Below are 16,806 nucleotides of genomic sequence, written 5' to 3'. Positions count from 1 at the left end.
TTTGCTGCTTGCTCAATCTAGAGATTGAATAACATTAGGGACAGGCTCCAACTCTGTCTCACTTCCTTCTGAACCACTGCTTCCCTTTCGTGCCCCTCGACTCTTAGAACTGCCGTCTTTCGCTCTCTGCTACCTTCAGAATTTCAAAACGTGTACTCCAGTCAACATTGTCAAAAGTCCACAAATGGTATACACGTAAGTCTGCCTTAACCCGTCTTCTAAGAGAGGTCGTAGGTTCATTATTGTGTCTCGTGATCTTGCATTACTCCGGAACCTAAAATGATATTCCCCGAGATCAGCTTCTACCCGTTTCAGCATTCTTCTGCAAATAATTAGTGTCGGTGTCTGCAGGCTTGGACCTCATAGTATTGTGGATGAATCAAATTGAAACTGACCGAGTAAAGCACGGTATCGTACGCTTCACTCAAATAACAAACATCGCAGTAGAACGACTGCGAGATCTTTAAACTGGAAGAAAGACCACATGGGCGAAGCTGCTAACTTGAGATTAGTGCGAGGAACCAAAACCAGGTGTTCAGTTTACATTCGAAGGCAGCTGTTGGACGTTCCCGTGAATCAAATGAAACTACTGCGCTTTCTTTTTCAGCATCCTGTATGCGGATCCTTTAGTGGAACAACCCACAATTACCATACAACTCACTGTGCTACTAGAATTTAACAGTGACCGTTAGACACTTCTTTCTGTCTATCTGCACGTACAAAGTGTGTATATAAAATAATGGGACTTTTTTAAAATAATTTTATTTATTAATCGACATCAATGTTGTAAGCTCCACAATAGTCCTCATTGGATACTATATACCTACGCCAATATCTGAAACTTGTTCTTTGTGGAAGTTTTTACCTCTCTCAACAAGGCAGTTTTAGTCTCATCTCTTCTTATAAAATGACGATCTTTTAAGATTTCCTTTATTTTCGGTAATAGAAAAAAAGTCGGATGGCACCACGACAGGCGAATGTGGAGGCTGGGTCATAATTACAGTACTGTTTTTAGCCAAGCACTGACGAATGAACAACGAAGCCTGACCAAAAGACGTGAATTATTTCTTTACAAATCAGGGCGTTTTTTTCAGCTTGCTTCACGTAAACAGCGTAATCAACATTTTCTAGTGATCGTTCGACCTTATGTCAAAAGCTCCTGATGCAGTGCGCCTTTAACATCGAAAGACACAGTGATCGTAACATTCACACTGGACAGTACTTGTCGAGTTTTTCTCAGTCTTCACGATCCAGAATGCTTCCCCTGGAACGAATGAGTCTTAGTTTTGATGTCCTATTCATAAACCCATGTTTTATCACATGTTTTGACATGTTTCAGTAGTTCTGCATCGTTGTTATCATCTGGCTCCTCCTTAGCTACTTGCTTTCGCCACTGATCTGGTTAGAAATTCAACAAACTTTTCTGTCATATACTGAACATCTGTAATAATTTCATGGCATGTATCAGTTGATATAACAACTTCATCAGCGGCTTGTGTAACTGTGGTTCAGCGATCGTTCATAATCATTCCTTTCAGTTTTTCCATGATATCATCGGTTGATGATTTGCTGGGCCGTTCAGGGCGCTCGTCATCATTAACTTCTTCACTGTCTTCTTCTACATCTACATGATTACTCAGCTATTCACAATAAAGTGCCTGGCAGAGGGTTCAATGAACCACCTTCAAGCTGTCTCTCTACGCTTACACTCTCAAACGCCGCGCGGGAAAAACGAGCGCTTAAATTTTTCTGTGCGAGCCCTGAGTTCTCTTATTTTATCGTGATGATCATTTATCCCGATGTAGTGGGCACCAACAGAATTATTTCACAATCGGAGAAGAAAACTGGTGATTGAAATTTCAGGAGAAAATCCCGTCGCAACGAAAACGCCTTTGTTTTAATGATTGACACTCCAATTCACGTATCACGTCTGTGGCACTATATCCCCTATTTCGTGGTAATCCAAAACGAGCTGCCCTTCTTTGAACTTTTCGCGTTATCCGCCAGTCTTACCTGACGCGGATCCCACACCGCACAACAATAATCCAGGATAGGGCGGACAAGCGTAGTGCAGGCAGTTTCATTAGTAGACCTGTTGCACCTTCTAAGTGTTTTGCCAATGAATCGCAGTCTTTGGTTTGGTCTACCCACAACATTATCTATGTGATCATTCCAATTTAGGTTATTTGTAATTGTTATCCCTAAGTATTTAGTTGAATTTACAGCCTTCAGGTTTGTGTGACTTATCGTGCAATCGAAATTTAACTAATTTCTTTTAGTAGTCATGTGAATAACTACACACTCTTCTTTATTCAGGGTCAACTGCCACTTTTCTCACCATGCAGATTCTTATCTAATTCATTCTGCAATTCGTTTTGGTCGTCTGATGACTTTACGAGACGGTAAATGACAGCATCATCTGCAAACAATCTAAGTCGGCTACTCAGATTGTCTCCTATGTCGTTAATATAGATGAGGAACAAAAGAGGGCCTGTAACACTTCCTTGGGAGACGCCGGATATAACTTCTGTTTTACTCGATGACGTTCCGTCTATTACTACGAACTGTGACCTTCCTGACAGAAAATCACGAATCCAGTCGCACAACTGAGCCGATATTCCATAGCCACGCAGTTTCGTTAGAAGACGCTTGTGCGGAACGGTGTCTTATAGCACTCACAAACCCTTGTTTTCTCATCTGAGACTTAACAAAAGCTATATTTAACATTACTGAACTTTGTTGGTCTTTATTCCTCTCTTATAGCAAAAATTAATAAAAAACGTCTGATCCATTTTTGTAGAAAACAAATTATCACCGATACCACCAAACACAGACGTAACCCTTTTGACAGCTGACAACAGACTAAATATTCTATACGTCTGATCCTGTGCTGATAGCTCCCAACCACGTTTACTAACACAAAAAGGAAAAAATCACGCGAATCGGCCTATCCAACACGCAAAATTACAAAATTTCCCTTACTTTCTGAACACATCTGGTTAAGAGCTACTTAGAGGTTACATTCGAGATTTCAAAATGTGTTTGACCACGAACGGCAACTGTGCAATGTCGTCAATACGTTTCAATTGTCAGTCGTGATCGGAACAGTATTCTGTGTAGTTGTGAGTGCATTATGTCGCATCTAAATGAATTCGAACTTGGGCAAATTGTTCGTGATCGTATAGTGGCTGCTCCCGTAACGAAGGTAGCTTATGTGTTTCAAGAGCTAGCGTCTTGAAAATTTATGGCTTGTGTAGGGAAAACGGAGAAACACTCACAAGTCACAACGCAGCCGAAAGTGTGTATTGAGCCATCGTGACTGTGAGGAGTATTGGTATCTTAGATGTATCATGTCAGTGTTTTACTCTTTATTTATCACTGGCTTCTGTAACTCTCGAAGCAGCGGATGAACAACCACAGGGGTGCTTCTATGAAAAGACATGGGACCCCAGACCATCAGTCCTGTCTGTCGGGCCGTATGGGGGACGAAAGTCATATTGGTGTACCACTCCTGTCTGGGGCATCACGTCTTCGGCCTGGAATCTCACTGACCGCGGTAGAATTATCTGCAGTGATAAGTCCCTCTTCAAACTGACCACGGAAGACTGGCGAGAGTTTCCACTGCTTATCTTCGTGCTTGCCAAACCCTACCTCGGCCAGTAAGATCGCCGGATATTTCCCCAGTTGAGAACGATCGGCGCATTATGGGCAGGACCCTGCAACCAGCTCGGGATTCTGACGATCTAATGCGACAATTGGATAGAATTTGGCGCGATATCGCTGAGGAGGACATCCAAAATCTCATTGAATCAATGCCAAGCCCAATAACTGCTTGATAAGAGCGGGAGGAGAACCACCGTGTTACTGACTCGCTCAGTTTGTGAATTTCCTTTGTTTCCGGATTGCATTTCCTTAGGATTCTTCCAATGAATCTCAGTCTGACATCTGCTTTACCGATAATCAACTTTATATGATCATTCCATTTTAAATCATTCCCAATGTCTACTCCCAGATAATTTATGGAATTAACTGCTTCCAGTTGCTGACCTGCTCTATTGTTGCTAAATAATAAAGGATCTTTCTTTCTATGTATTCGCAGCACATTACACTTGTCTGCATTGAGATTCAATTGTCATTCCCTGCACCATGCGTCAATTCGTTGCAGATCCTCCTGCATTTCAGTACAATTTTCCATTATTACAACCTCTCGATATATCACAGCATCATCCGCAAAAAGCCTCAGTGAACTTCCGATATTATCCACAAGGTCATTTATGTATTTGGGAATAGCAACGGTCCCCGACACTCCCCAGCGGCACACCTGAAATCACTCTTACTGCGGAAGACTTCTCTCCATTGAGAATGACATGCTGCGTTCTGTTATCCAGGAACTCTTCAATTCAACCACACAATTGGTCTGATGGTCCATATGCTCTTACTTTGTTCATTAAACGACTGCGGGGAACTGTATCGAACGCCTTGCGGAAGTCAAGAAACACGGCATCCACCTGGGAACCAGTGTCTATGGCCCTTTGAGCCTCGTGGACGAATAGCGCGAGCTGGGTTTCACACGATCGTCTTTTGCGAAACCCATGCTGGTTGCTACAGAGTAGATTTCTAGTCTCCAGAAAAGTCATTACACACGAACGTAACACGTGTTCCAAAATTCTACAACTGATCAACGTTAGAGATATAGGTCTATAGTTCTGCACATCTGTTGGACGTCCCTTCTTGAAAACGGGGATGACCTGTGCCCTTTTCCAATCCTTTGGAACGCTACGCTCTTCTAGAGACCTACAGTACTCCGCTGCAAGAAAGGGGGTAAGTTCCTTCGCATACTCTGTGTAAAACCGATCTGGTATCCCATCAGATCCAGCGGTCTTCCCTCTTTTGAGCGATTTTAATTGTTTCTGTATCCCTCTGTCATCTATTTCTATATCTGCCATTTTGTCATCTGTGCGACAGTCTAGAGTGCAGTCTTCCTCTGTGAAACAGCTTTGGAAAAAGACATTTAGTATTTCGGCCTTTGGTCGGTCACCCTCTGTTTCAGTACCATTTTGGTACTGATTTCCGTGCCATTTAGAGATTTCCTTAGCGGTGGGTCGTTCTTTTTTTCTCTTAGAGTGTATATGATAGTGGGAAGAATTTTTTAGAAAGATAATTAAGAGTTGAAAGTGTTATGTCGCATCGTAGAAGAAAAGTTTTCAGTAATTCAGTTATTCCACGGAAAGACTCGCAGGATTACTTACGAGATTTAAGGCTGAAACAGTATTATGTTTGTGAATCAGTAATTTTTGTGGAGAAACATATGGACAGTAAAACATAAATGAAAAGGCTTCCGTGATCAGTGATTACCTTTTCCCTACTGTGGAAACGCAATGTAGAAATGGTTACTTCAGCGTGAATCTAACAGACATAACGTTTGAACGGGACTGGATGAGCGTACGCATTGTTAGGGAATATTTCAAAGCGTTATTTTCTATTTTTCAAGTGAATAAGTTTAATACTTGAAAGTCGTAAGAGACCTGTGTTCGTATTAGCCACATTGTCAGGTTTATTTTGTAACAAAGCGTGTTCTCTTTGTAATGCTCCCACACTTTAGTCTCACAGTCCGATAGATCCAAAAACTGATCTAAAAATAAACCGAAAAGTGTAACAGGGAAACATGGCACTGAAACCATAAGATCTGGACTGTGAAGCAATGGAAGAAAATCATTTTTTTCGGATGGACCTTGTTGCATACTGTTTCGAACTTACGGCGGCGTTTGCATGCCATGACTGAAATATGGTGGGGGTTCGCCGATGATTTGGGCAACAATATCGTGGCATCCATGGACCCTATGGACCCTGCAAAGTCGCGTCGCTGCTAAGCTTTCTGTGACTATTCTGGCTGATCAGATCCATCCCAAACAGGACCTGTCTATCCATTCTGAGACGACTGGAAGCTGCTTTGAACGTCAACGGTTTTCCTACACCGTATTAGGCATGGTAATGTGTTGTGCACTTGGTATTTCGATAGCTTTGTCCACCTTATGTATACGAAACGAATGAATTATATATCACGCATATATGTTGATTGTGAAACCTCACCATACAGTCACATAAGTTGAGTGCAATGGATGTTCCTGCAGCCAGCCGGTGTGGCAGTGCGGTTCTAGGCGCTACAGTCTGGAATTGAGCAACCGCTACGGTCGCAGGTTCAAATCCTGCCTTGGGCATGGATGTGTGGGATGTCCTTAGGTTAGTTAGGTTTAATTAGTTCTAAGTTCTAGGCGACTGATGACCTCAGAATTCAAGTCGCATAGTGCTCAGAGCCATTTTTGAATAATTTTGAACCTGTCAGGCTATCCCTTCTTCTGCTCATGATGTGTGCCGTAACGTGCTGTAGCTATAAAATAACGGGACTATTGCTGTAAAACATTTTATTTCAAAAACATACATATTTAGTTATTGCTAATCTCAATACACTCCCCTCCTCTATCCCTACAGCGTTCCATGCGAACTTTCCATTGTTGGAAACAGTGATGGAAGTCTTCGTCTGTGAGCTCCTTGATTGCGCGTGCTTTTGCTTTAACTGTTACAACGAGATGAAATTTTGTCCCTTTTAGTGCAAATTTTGCCATGGGAATAGATAAAAGTCACACGGTGTATGTCAGGCGAATAAGGTGGGTGGTGTGACCTGTGATGATGTACTTCGCGTTGTTTTGATGCCGAACCCATGACTTGTTCTTCCACAATTCGGGTCGTTTTTCGCTCATTTTCTCACGAAGTTGAGCGAAAACTTCAAGGTAGTAATATCTATTAGCTTGACCTTCAGGAAACCAGTGAAGACACACAGTTCCATGAATATTAAAAAATACCATAATCGTCGCTTTGAATCTTGATTCGAGGTTTTTCCGTTCCCTGTGAAGTTGGCCGCTGCCAACTCATGGATTGGAGTTTACAAACAAAATGACATCTTTTATGAAAATGAATTTACGGCCACACTGATTTGTCTGCAAACATTAGAGATGTTGCACTCGACTGAGAAGGCTTCACGTTTCACAGCTATTGGCCGTTCACCTTTGGCGCATGCGTGCTTACTCTATGATAGCAGCAGCCCCCTTATTTTATGGCCACATCTCGTGTCTTTTCTCGCCGATTCTATTCAATACTTCTTCACTAGTAGCTCGACTTCCATTCTAATCTCCAGAAATCTTCTGTAGCGCAGTGTTCCACAACTTCTATTCTCTTCTTGTATGTTGCTACATTTTACAGTACGTGTTTCATTCTCATACAATGCTACACTCCAAACACTTCCTGAAAAGATTCCAAACATTAGATGTTAACGAGTTTCGCGTCTTCAGAAAAAAACTTTTCTTACTATTGCAGGTCTGCGTTTCATATCATCCACAATTCTGCCAACGGCAGTTATTTTGCCTCCGTAAATAACAAAACCCTTCTACTACTTTCACTGCCTCATTCCCCTCATCTAATTCCCTGTCCGCCTTGATAGTTGTGTGGTTAGCGCGGCACCATGCCATGCAAGGGTCGCGGTTCGATTCCCGGCTGGATCGGAGATTTTTACCGCTCGTGGACTGGGTATTATATTGTCTTCATCATCATATCATCCTCATCGACACGCAAGCCACCGAATTGGCGTCAACTATAAAGACTCGCACCAGGCGGCCGGCCTACCCGACAGAAGGACATAGCCACACGATATATTATTTCAGTTCATCTAGATCCCTCAGCTACGCTTTTTTAAAATTCGTCTACATTCCATTATCCCTGCTTTACTTTCATTGATGTTCTCCTTACTACGTGTTTTCAAGACACTATCCACTCCTTTGAGATGATCTTCCTAGTCCGTTTCCGTCTCTGTCAAAACTGTAATATCGTCGTCAAACCTTAAATATTTTTGTATGATCTTCCTGAATTTTAATCCCTTTCCAAACTACTCCTTAGTGTTCTTAGTACTTGCAGCTATTTTGCGTTAGTGGCTGCTTCAGCATTCCCTTCAGACAGAAAAAGCAACGAGATCCAACTGGGCCTACCACTGGCCCATTCAGAGCCAACTGGCATATTTGCCTGGGAAGAACGGGAGATGTAAAATAAGGAAAAAAAAAAAAAAAAAAAAACCTATGGCTCCTGGCCCCATCTACAATCTGTATTGCTAAGCGATGTACCGGAACACACTTAGAGTTGCAGGTTGCCTATCCATAAGCTTCAGGGGCAACAAAATTTTATTTTCAATATTTCTCATAACTACTGGCCGAATTTAAAAATTTAAAATTCTTTAATAGTCTTCTCATTAAGACATATAAATGTATGTTAAAAGCTTAACTCAATAAGGTAACTATTACAGTTATAAACCGTGAGTTTCTCTTGAGGCAGCCTAACTGACGGCGCACAAATACCCGGACTTTATTCATCGAGTATTTGAGTATGAGAGCACTTACCGTACTACAACAAACTTTAGACATAGTTTAAAACCATTCTGCAACTTTTCAACGCTGACATCTCCACAAAATGATGAAAGGAAATAAAGTTTATCGGACACTACATTTTCGCTATTCATGCAGTAAAACTGCCGTATCCAGAATTACGTTTTAATGTAGTACTTCTTTACTACTACCTCTATTCGCAATACACTTTGCAAACAGTATTCACATATACCAATGAATGTACCTGCGAAATTTTGTCGTTGTACGACACGCAGTTCAGGAGATAAGACGTCATAGATATTGAGGTGCGTGAAAAACTAACTTTTGCTTAAAACGTAGCGCAAGTTACCCACACCATACTTACCCAGTGTTTCATGATGAGACCAATTAGCGGCTTCCAACAAACTTTGAGCAGAATTTTAAAGCTTTCTTAAGCGCGATCTCGCTTACACGCTTAAAGTCAAACATTTAACAAATTAACTCATTTCTAAAGTAATCAGACGTTTGAATTTGTTTTATACAGGGGAGCTCGATTCTTGAAAGACTCAAGGTCTTACTGGTTTGAGTTACGAATCACGATCAAGAGAAACAGAATTAATATCGTACATTCAGATCGTATTGTCTACAACTTAACCATATTAAATTTCGTAAAATAATCCAGTTAATTTTCTTATAAGTAAGAAGAAGTTATTCCTTTTTGGCAGCTGAATTTCGTATCACTTACAACTAACTACGTAGAGCGAGCAGTTACTTTTGTATCTCTCAATGAATGCTGTGGGCTGTTGTGGAAGCAGTATGGGACTAAAATTTCTTTGATAAAGGCTTCAGTTAATTGCATGCCATAACCGTACTGTTCACTCTACTCTTGACCTGTCTAGTAGATGGGTTGAGGGATCATGGGAGTGTCAGTGCTGTTGGATGTTTGGTTGGGGAGAGATTGTGGGGCTGGTGGCGCTGTGGTCAGAGTGGTTGGTTCATTTGCTTTTAATATATTTATGTTTTACATTTTTTTAAATTTCATTTTATCGTAGCTTGTGAATCGTTCACTTTGCATATTTTCATTTTCCTTTATAGCCTCCTGTATGGAATCCGCTTATAGTTTTGCATCACCCCGGCACCCCGGTTCCCAGAACTCCTGAAGACAGACGTTGACTGTGGATATTGTATCACCGATACACTCTCTTTGACTGTTACCTTGTGCCAGGAAGGGCTGTCAACAAGGGAAGTGTCCAGGCGTCTCGGAGTGAACCAAGGCGATGGTGTTCGGACATGGCGGAGATGCAGAGAGACAGGAACTGTCGATGACATGCTTCGCTCAGGACGCCCAAGGGCTACTACTGCACTGGATGACCGTTACCTACGGATTATGGCTCGTAGGAACCATGACAGCAACGCCACCATGTTGAATAATGCTTTTCGTGCAACCGCAGGACGTCGTGTTATGACTCAAACTGTGCGCAATAGGCTGCATGATGCGCAACTTCACTCCCGAAGTCCATGGCGAGGTCCATTTTGCAACCACGACACCATACAGCGAGGTACAGATGCGCCCAGCAGCATGCCGAATGGACCGCTCAGTATTGGCATCACGTTGTCTTCACCAATGAGTGTCACATATGCATCGAACCAGACAATCGTCGGAGACGTGTTTGGAGGCAACCCGGTCAGGCTGAACGTGTTAGACACACTGTCCATCGAGTGCAGCAAGGTGGAGGTTCCCTGCGGTTTTGGGATGGCATTATGTGGGGCCGACGTACGCCGCAGGTGGTCATGGAAGGTGCCGTAACGGCTGTACGATACGTGAAACCCATCCTCCGACCGATAGTGCAACTATGTCGGCAGCATATTTGCGAGGCATTCGTCTTCATGGACGACGATTGGCGCCCCCATCGTGCACATCTTGTGAATGAATTCCTTCAGGATAACGTCATCGCATGTTCTCCAGACATGAGCCCTATCGAACATGTCTGGGATAGATTGAAAAGGGCTGTTTATGGACGACGTGACCCACTAACCACTCTGAGGGATGTACGCCGAATCGCCGTTGAGGAGTGGGACAAATTGGACCAACAGTGCCTTGATGAACTTGTGGATAGTATGGCACGACGAATACAGGCATACATCATTGCAAGAGGACGTTCTACTGGGTATTAGAGGTACCCGTGCGTACAGCAATCTGGACCACCATCTCTGAAGGTCTCACTGTGTGATGGTACAACATGCAATGTGTGGTTTCCGTGAGCATTAAAAAGGGTGGAAATGATATTTATGTTTATTTCTATTCCAATTTTCTGTACAAGTTATATACTACCAAGGAACATAGCTCGATGAAACTTGAACCATACTTAGAAAGAACTGTTACAGGTTACGCAATGAGACGAACAGAAATAAATTTTTATTCAGAGACAATAGTTACACTGAAGTCACTGCGAGCTACGATGGTCCCCTGGGCGTTGCAGAAGGTGGGACGCAGTTGTTAATAGGATGTATGACGACCACAGACGAGAGTGCATGCTCTGCGACGTGTTCCCGTGCTGGCCACAAGATTGTTAAGGAGTTGTTGTGGTAAGGCGTTCCATTCCTCCACCAGCACGGGTAACAACTGCTGGATCGGTGCATTTGGACGTGCTGGAGTACTCATCCAACATGTGCTCGATGAGGCTTAAGTCGGCGGAATGGGCAGGCCAGTCCATTCGCCAAAACCTGCGCATTCGATGGGGTCGCTCATCGTCATTCATTTAAATCAAGTCAGGGCCGTAACTCTGACATGTGAGAGTACGGTGTTAAAAGATTTGAAGGTTATTAAGCCCATACAACGTTATACACCCTTAGACCATAGCACTGGAACGCCAAAATGATCACATTACACAGTGCTGAATGTAATCTGATACGGTGAGAGGTTTTAACACGTAAAGCTCCCAGGAACAGTCTCAAACATGATCGTTTTGGTGGTCCAAATGCTATGGTGTGGGGAGACATAACGTTGCATCGGCATAATGACCTCCAAATCTTCGAACACGTGACACCTTTCTGTTATCGTTATTCTGACACCATACTCCCCCCCCCCCCCCTTATGCATTTTCTCAGGAGTACATCGTGCCCAGACTAGATGGCAGTGTGCGACTGCATCAGATGGCGCACGTAGAGGGGCTTTTGGAACGAGAGGATATTCGGTGAATGGACTGAATCACGTTTTCCCCCCACTCAAATGTGATAGAGCAGTTGATAGATGCTTTGGGGAGACGTACTGCAGCAAGTCGACATGTACCAGTGACCATCCAGCAGTTGTCAAGCGCTGTGATGGAGGGATGGAACTCCGTACAAAGCTTGTGGCCAACGTGGGAGCGTTCATTCCAGTCTGTTAAGAACCGTGTCTCGCCTAGTTTAATGTCCAGGAGACCATCATAAATCGCGGTGGCTTCAGTGTAATTACTGTCTTTGAATAAAAGTGTCATTTCTGTTGGTCCCATTGCGTATTTCCTTCCTTTACCTTCTGCACTACAGTGTAGCAGTTCTTTCTATGTGTGGTGCAAGACTGATCGAGCTGTGTTACTTCTCAGTGACACACTATTCGAAAGTTACTTTTCTCCTTAAGTTTTGCACACTTTGCACATTTAAAGTTTGACAAGTAATCACTTCTTTTTAGTTCCCAGAAATGGACTTAAACAATTATATGAAATGTATTTGGTTGAAAACAATACAAAATTCAGTTGTAACTGACGAATAACCGGCATTCTTGTCTGCAAGATAACGGTAACGATTAGGATTACAAAACTATGTATGATTTCTGAGTCTGTAATCTAGGTATTACTGTATTTCATTTAATCTGAGTGTGCATGATCCTCGGTGAAAGTCTACTGTTACAAGCGGTGGTCATGAAGTTTAAATTACCACAAGAAAATAAATTTACATAATTAATATGTTGCTTGGTTAGAGATACATACCTGGATCTGCATTCCTGGTACACACTGAAACCTTCCTGCCACATTACCGTAGTTTGCAACTAGAGCAGCCGATATGAAATGGCGCAGCCTGTTTAAAACGTAGAACATCTTGAGGTAATTCGTTTCAAGCATTAGGCAGAGGATAACGCCGACACACTCCATGCTGAGTTGGTGGAAGTGCGCCGCAGCAGCAATGCGCCATCGTACACTCTAAAGAAAAAAAAGCGACGCACTATGAAGCAATTATCCGAATGAGACGGAATCGGTAGATGTGAAGTATATGTACAGACAAAAAAATGATTACGATTCCAGGAAAATAGGATGATTTATTCAAAAGAAACAGCTCCAGAAACTGAGCAAGTCAATAACGCGTTGATCCACTGCTGTCCCTTATGCTAGCAGTTATTCGGATTGGCATCGATTGATATGATTGTTGTACCAGATTCTGCCCAGCTGACGCATTATATCACAAAATCCTGAGATGGCTGGAAGCATATAATGCTCCAAACGATCTCAACTGGGGACAGATATGGCGATCTTGCTGAACAAGTTACAGTTTGGCAAGCGTGAAGACAAGCAGCTGGAACACTCGCCGTGTGCGCTGGCGTTATCTTGCAGACGTGTAATCCCAGGATGGCTTGCCATGAAGGGCAGTCACATATCACTGCTGTCCGGAGCGCGCCAGACACACCTTCCGCCTGGAATCTCTTTGACCGGAGCAGCATGGTGTTCAGTGACGAGTCATGCTTCGAACTGAGGCTCCAATGACCAGCGAAGACGTGTCTGAAGACGCCTCAGGCGGCGGTGGGATACGACCTGACAACCAGCAGTGATGGTCTGGGTTGCCATTTCATTTCATAGCAGGACCCCTGTGGTTATCATCCGCTGCACCCTTACAGCATAGCGATACGTCGACAACATTCTACGCCACATTTTGTTGTCTTTTATGGCAAACTGTTCTGGTCTCACATTTCAGCAAGATAATGCCGCCTGCACGCGCCGAAAATTTATACTGCTTGTCTTCGTGTTTCCCAAACTATATCTTGACCAGCGAGGTCGCCGGATCTCTTCCAGATTGAGAACATTTGAAGCAATATGGGCAGGGCCCTGCAACCAGCGCGGGATTTTGACGATGCAATACTCCAATGGACAGAATCTGACAGGATACCCCTGAGAAGAACATCCAACAAATCTATGAATGGGAAACCGTATAACTGCTTGCATAAGGATCAGAGGTAGACTAACACGTTATTGACTTCCTCAATTTATAAAGCTCATTCTCCTGAATAAATCATCAAATTTTTCTCGAATTGTAATCATTTGTTTGTCTGTGCATGTACATCACAACTACCGATTTCCGTCACATTCGAACAAGTTCTTTGTGGTGCTTTTTTTTTTTTTTTTGTCTAGAGTGTACCTTCAGGAAAGACTTTCTAACACTTAAATTGATGTTCGATGTTAACAAATTTCTTTTCTACAGAAAAGCTTTTCTTGTAGTCGCCATTTTATATTTTATATCCTTTCTGCTTTCGCTATCGTACGCTATTGTATTGCCCAAATAGAAAAACTTATCCACTACTTTTAGCTTATGATTTCCTAATCTATTTACCTCAGCATCGTCTGGTTTAATTCGACTACATTTCATTACCGTTGTTTTGCTTTCGTTAATATTCATCTTATATCCTTGTTTCAAGAGACCGTCTGTTCCATTCAACTGCACTTCCAGATTCCCTTTTCCAAATACCTCCTGGCGTTCCTTCAAGCTTGCTCAATGTACAGACTGAATAACATCGGAGATAGCCTACAACTCTGTTTCACTTCCTCCTCAACCACTGCTTCCATTTCACACCTTTCGTCTTTTATAACTGCCGTCTGGTTTCGGTGAAAGTTGCAAATAACCATCTGCTCCCTGTATTTTACTTCTGCTACCTTCATAAATTTAAAGAGCATTTTTCAGTCAACACAGTCAAAGGCTTTTCCCAAATCTGGAGATGCTATAAACGTAAGTTCGCCGTTAACTTATCTTCTGAAGGAAGTCACAGGGCCAGTATTGCTGTGCCTGTTCAAACATTTCTCCGGATCCCTACTAAGGTAAGTCATAGGGCCAATATTGCCCTGAGTTTGCCAACTCCTCTCCGGAGCCCATACTGATCTTCCCTGAGTTTGCCTTCTACGAATATTTCCATTTTTTGTAAATTATTCATGTCAGTATTTTGCAATCATGACTTCTTCAGCTGATAGTTTGGTAAGATTGCCACCTGTCAGCAGGTACTTTCTTTGGAATTGGAACTGGTACATTCTTCGTGAAGTCTGTCTGATATATCTTGCACAACATATGGAATAGTTTAGTCATGGCTGACTCTCCCAAAGGTAGTAGCAATTCTGAGGGAAGTTGGTTAATTAGTTACACGTTCCACAGAACATTTGAACGATTCTTTTATCGAAATAATATGGAACGAGTCATTTTGCAGGGTATGTATACATGATTAGAGTTAACATTAATGAACACATTATTTTTAGTTCCACTCATGTATCTACCTTTTTTTTACTAGCTTACGATTTTTAAGTAGAAATTCATCAGTGGCATAGTAGGAGTTGTCCAGGAGAAATAATTTTGAATTAGATTTAAAACTTGCGTCACTACCTGTCAGACATTTTATGTTATTGGGCAAATGATCAAAAATTTTTGTTGCACTGCTTGCTGAACCGCTTTATGGGCCACTGGTAGCTTTAACAATGGATAATAAAGGCAACTTTTCCCTCTAATGATGTAGATGTGAACGTCTCTGTTCTTCTCAAATTGCGACCGATTATTTATGACTAGTTTGATCAGTAGATATGCGTATAGTGCACTTAAAATGCCTAGCTCATTGAAGAGATACCGACATGACGTTCGTGGATGAACACCACATATTATCCTTACTGCTCGCTTTTGTGCAATGAATACTTTATTTCTAACTAATGAGTTACCGTAGGAAATTATTCCGTAAGACATTATCCAGTGGAAGCTGCTATGTTTGTTTCTAAAATTACCAATTATACGAGGAGCGAAAGTAGCTGAACTTAATTGTTTGAGAAGCTCAGTAATATGAATGCCGTCTATTACAGGTGCCTTGTTTCGACTTAGGCCTTTCAGTACTCTGTCAAAATCTTCTCACAGTATCTTATCTCCTATCTCATCTTCAACTGCTTCCTCTTCCTTTACTATAACATTGCCTTCACGTTCATTTCCCTTGTGTAGCCCCTTTATGTACTCCTTTTACCTTTCGGCTTTTCCTGTTTTGCATAGCACTGGTTTTCCATTTGAGCACTTGAAACTCATAAAGGTCCTTCACACTCCCCTTGCGTGGCGCATACTCACTTCTACCTCTTTCCCTTGATGAAGATACCATTGCGGCGCAGATATTTCCAGAATGACGACGAGGTCATACTCGAGGTGAAGGATTTCCTGAACAGCGAAAGCACAGGTTTCCACAAACAAAATTTCCGCCGTCTCTCGGTTTTGAAGAATCGAAGGGTCAACATAGAGAAGCAATAACACCATCACCAGCAGAGGTGAAGGCCGTAGAACAACTGGCCTTACTTTGTCCGAACATGATGGCCTGGATTTTGGCGAGATTGATCGTTTTGTACCAGAGACTACACCAGGCCAGAAAGGAAATAGTGGCAAGCAACAAACTGTGATTAATACGCCGTTTTGAAGACTGTCGCGCCACCACCTATCGGAACTATATGGGCCGAAGCGGATTATTCGACAATGTCCCACAGCAAATTCCAAATTTTTTTCAACCGAAGCTGGATTAGAAAAAAGAGTGTTGCATTACTTGCTGAACGCCCGTCGTGCATTGTAAGATAATCAAGTTTAATGTTATGATGGGTCGTGCAGAGCACTATTCTGGGGTTTCTTGTGTAATTACACTGATTGACAGTGAAATTGTTTTAGAGGTAATAGGTTTTTCTGGTGTATTTTTGGGTGCTGATCTCAGGTATAGTAATTAGGATGTTCATTCAACAGTAGTTTTGAAACAAATGCAGAAGTTCTGAGAAGTATGCAAAATGTAGTTATTTAATCGTTATAACGGCGTTATTGGTTTTCGGAGGCTTCTACAAAAAGCTGTTTAACTTTATTGTGTATAATACATCTACCTATAGAATTCCGTGACATTGTAATGTTGAGGCCTTTATGTTCGTTTTACATAACGTTTTTCACGCAATGTTTAGCAACGTGTAATAAATCGACTGGTGTCTGCTTTTGTGAATTTCATGTCTCCAACAGACTTAGTGTATTTTGCATACTATGGGGTACAAGTTAGGGATTAGCACAAGTCATTGGTCCCACATCGAGTGTGTTCAAGTTGTGCTCGCTGTGCAAATGGGACAGTCGTGCAAAAAGATGAGCACTGGTCTCAGAATATCTGGCCAATTAGAACGCCAAC

The 16,806-nt window shown here is 42.3% G+C and overlaps 1 protein-coding gene across 1 annotated transcript in view; it reads right to left on the bottom strand.

The window, feature by feature from the left end:
• The window catches only part of LOC126427967 (CUGBP Elav-like family member 4), a 222,103-nt gene that overhangs the window by 121,086 nt on the left and 84,211 nt on the right, over positions 1–16,806 (bottom strand). Inside the window, exon 6 of the mRNA XM_050089854.1 lies at positions 824–835. Within this exon, the coding sequence (XP_049945811.1) occupies positions 824–835 (12 nt within the window). The remainder of the gene's footprint in view (positions 1–823; positions 836–16,806) is intronic.

Source organism: Schistocerca serialis, chromosome 12 (assembly GCF_023864345.2).
Source record: "Schistocerca serialis cubense isolate TAMUIC-IGC-003099 chromosome 12, iqSchSeri2.2, whole genome shotgun sequence".
Taxonomy (NCBI): domain Eukaryota; kingdom Metazoa; phylum Arthropoda; class Insecta; order Orthoptera; family Acrididae; genus Schistocerca; species Schistocerca serialis.
The sequence above is the reverse complement of the archived record's forward strand: the minus strand, read 5'-3'. Positions and strand labels throughout refer to the sequence as shown.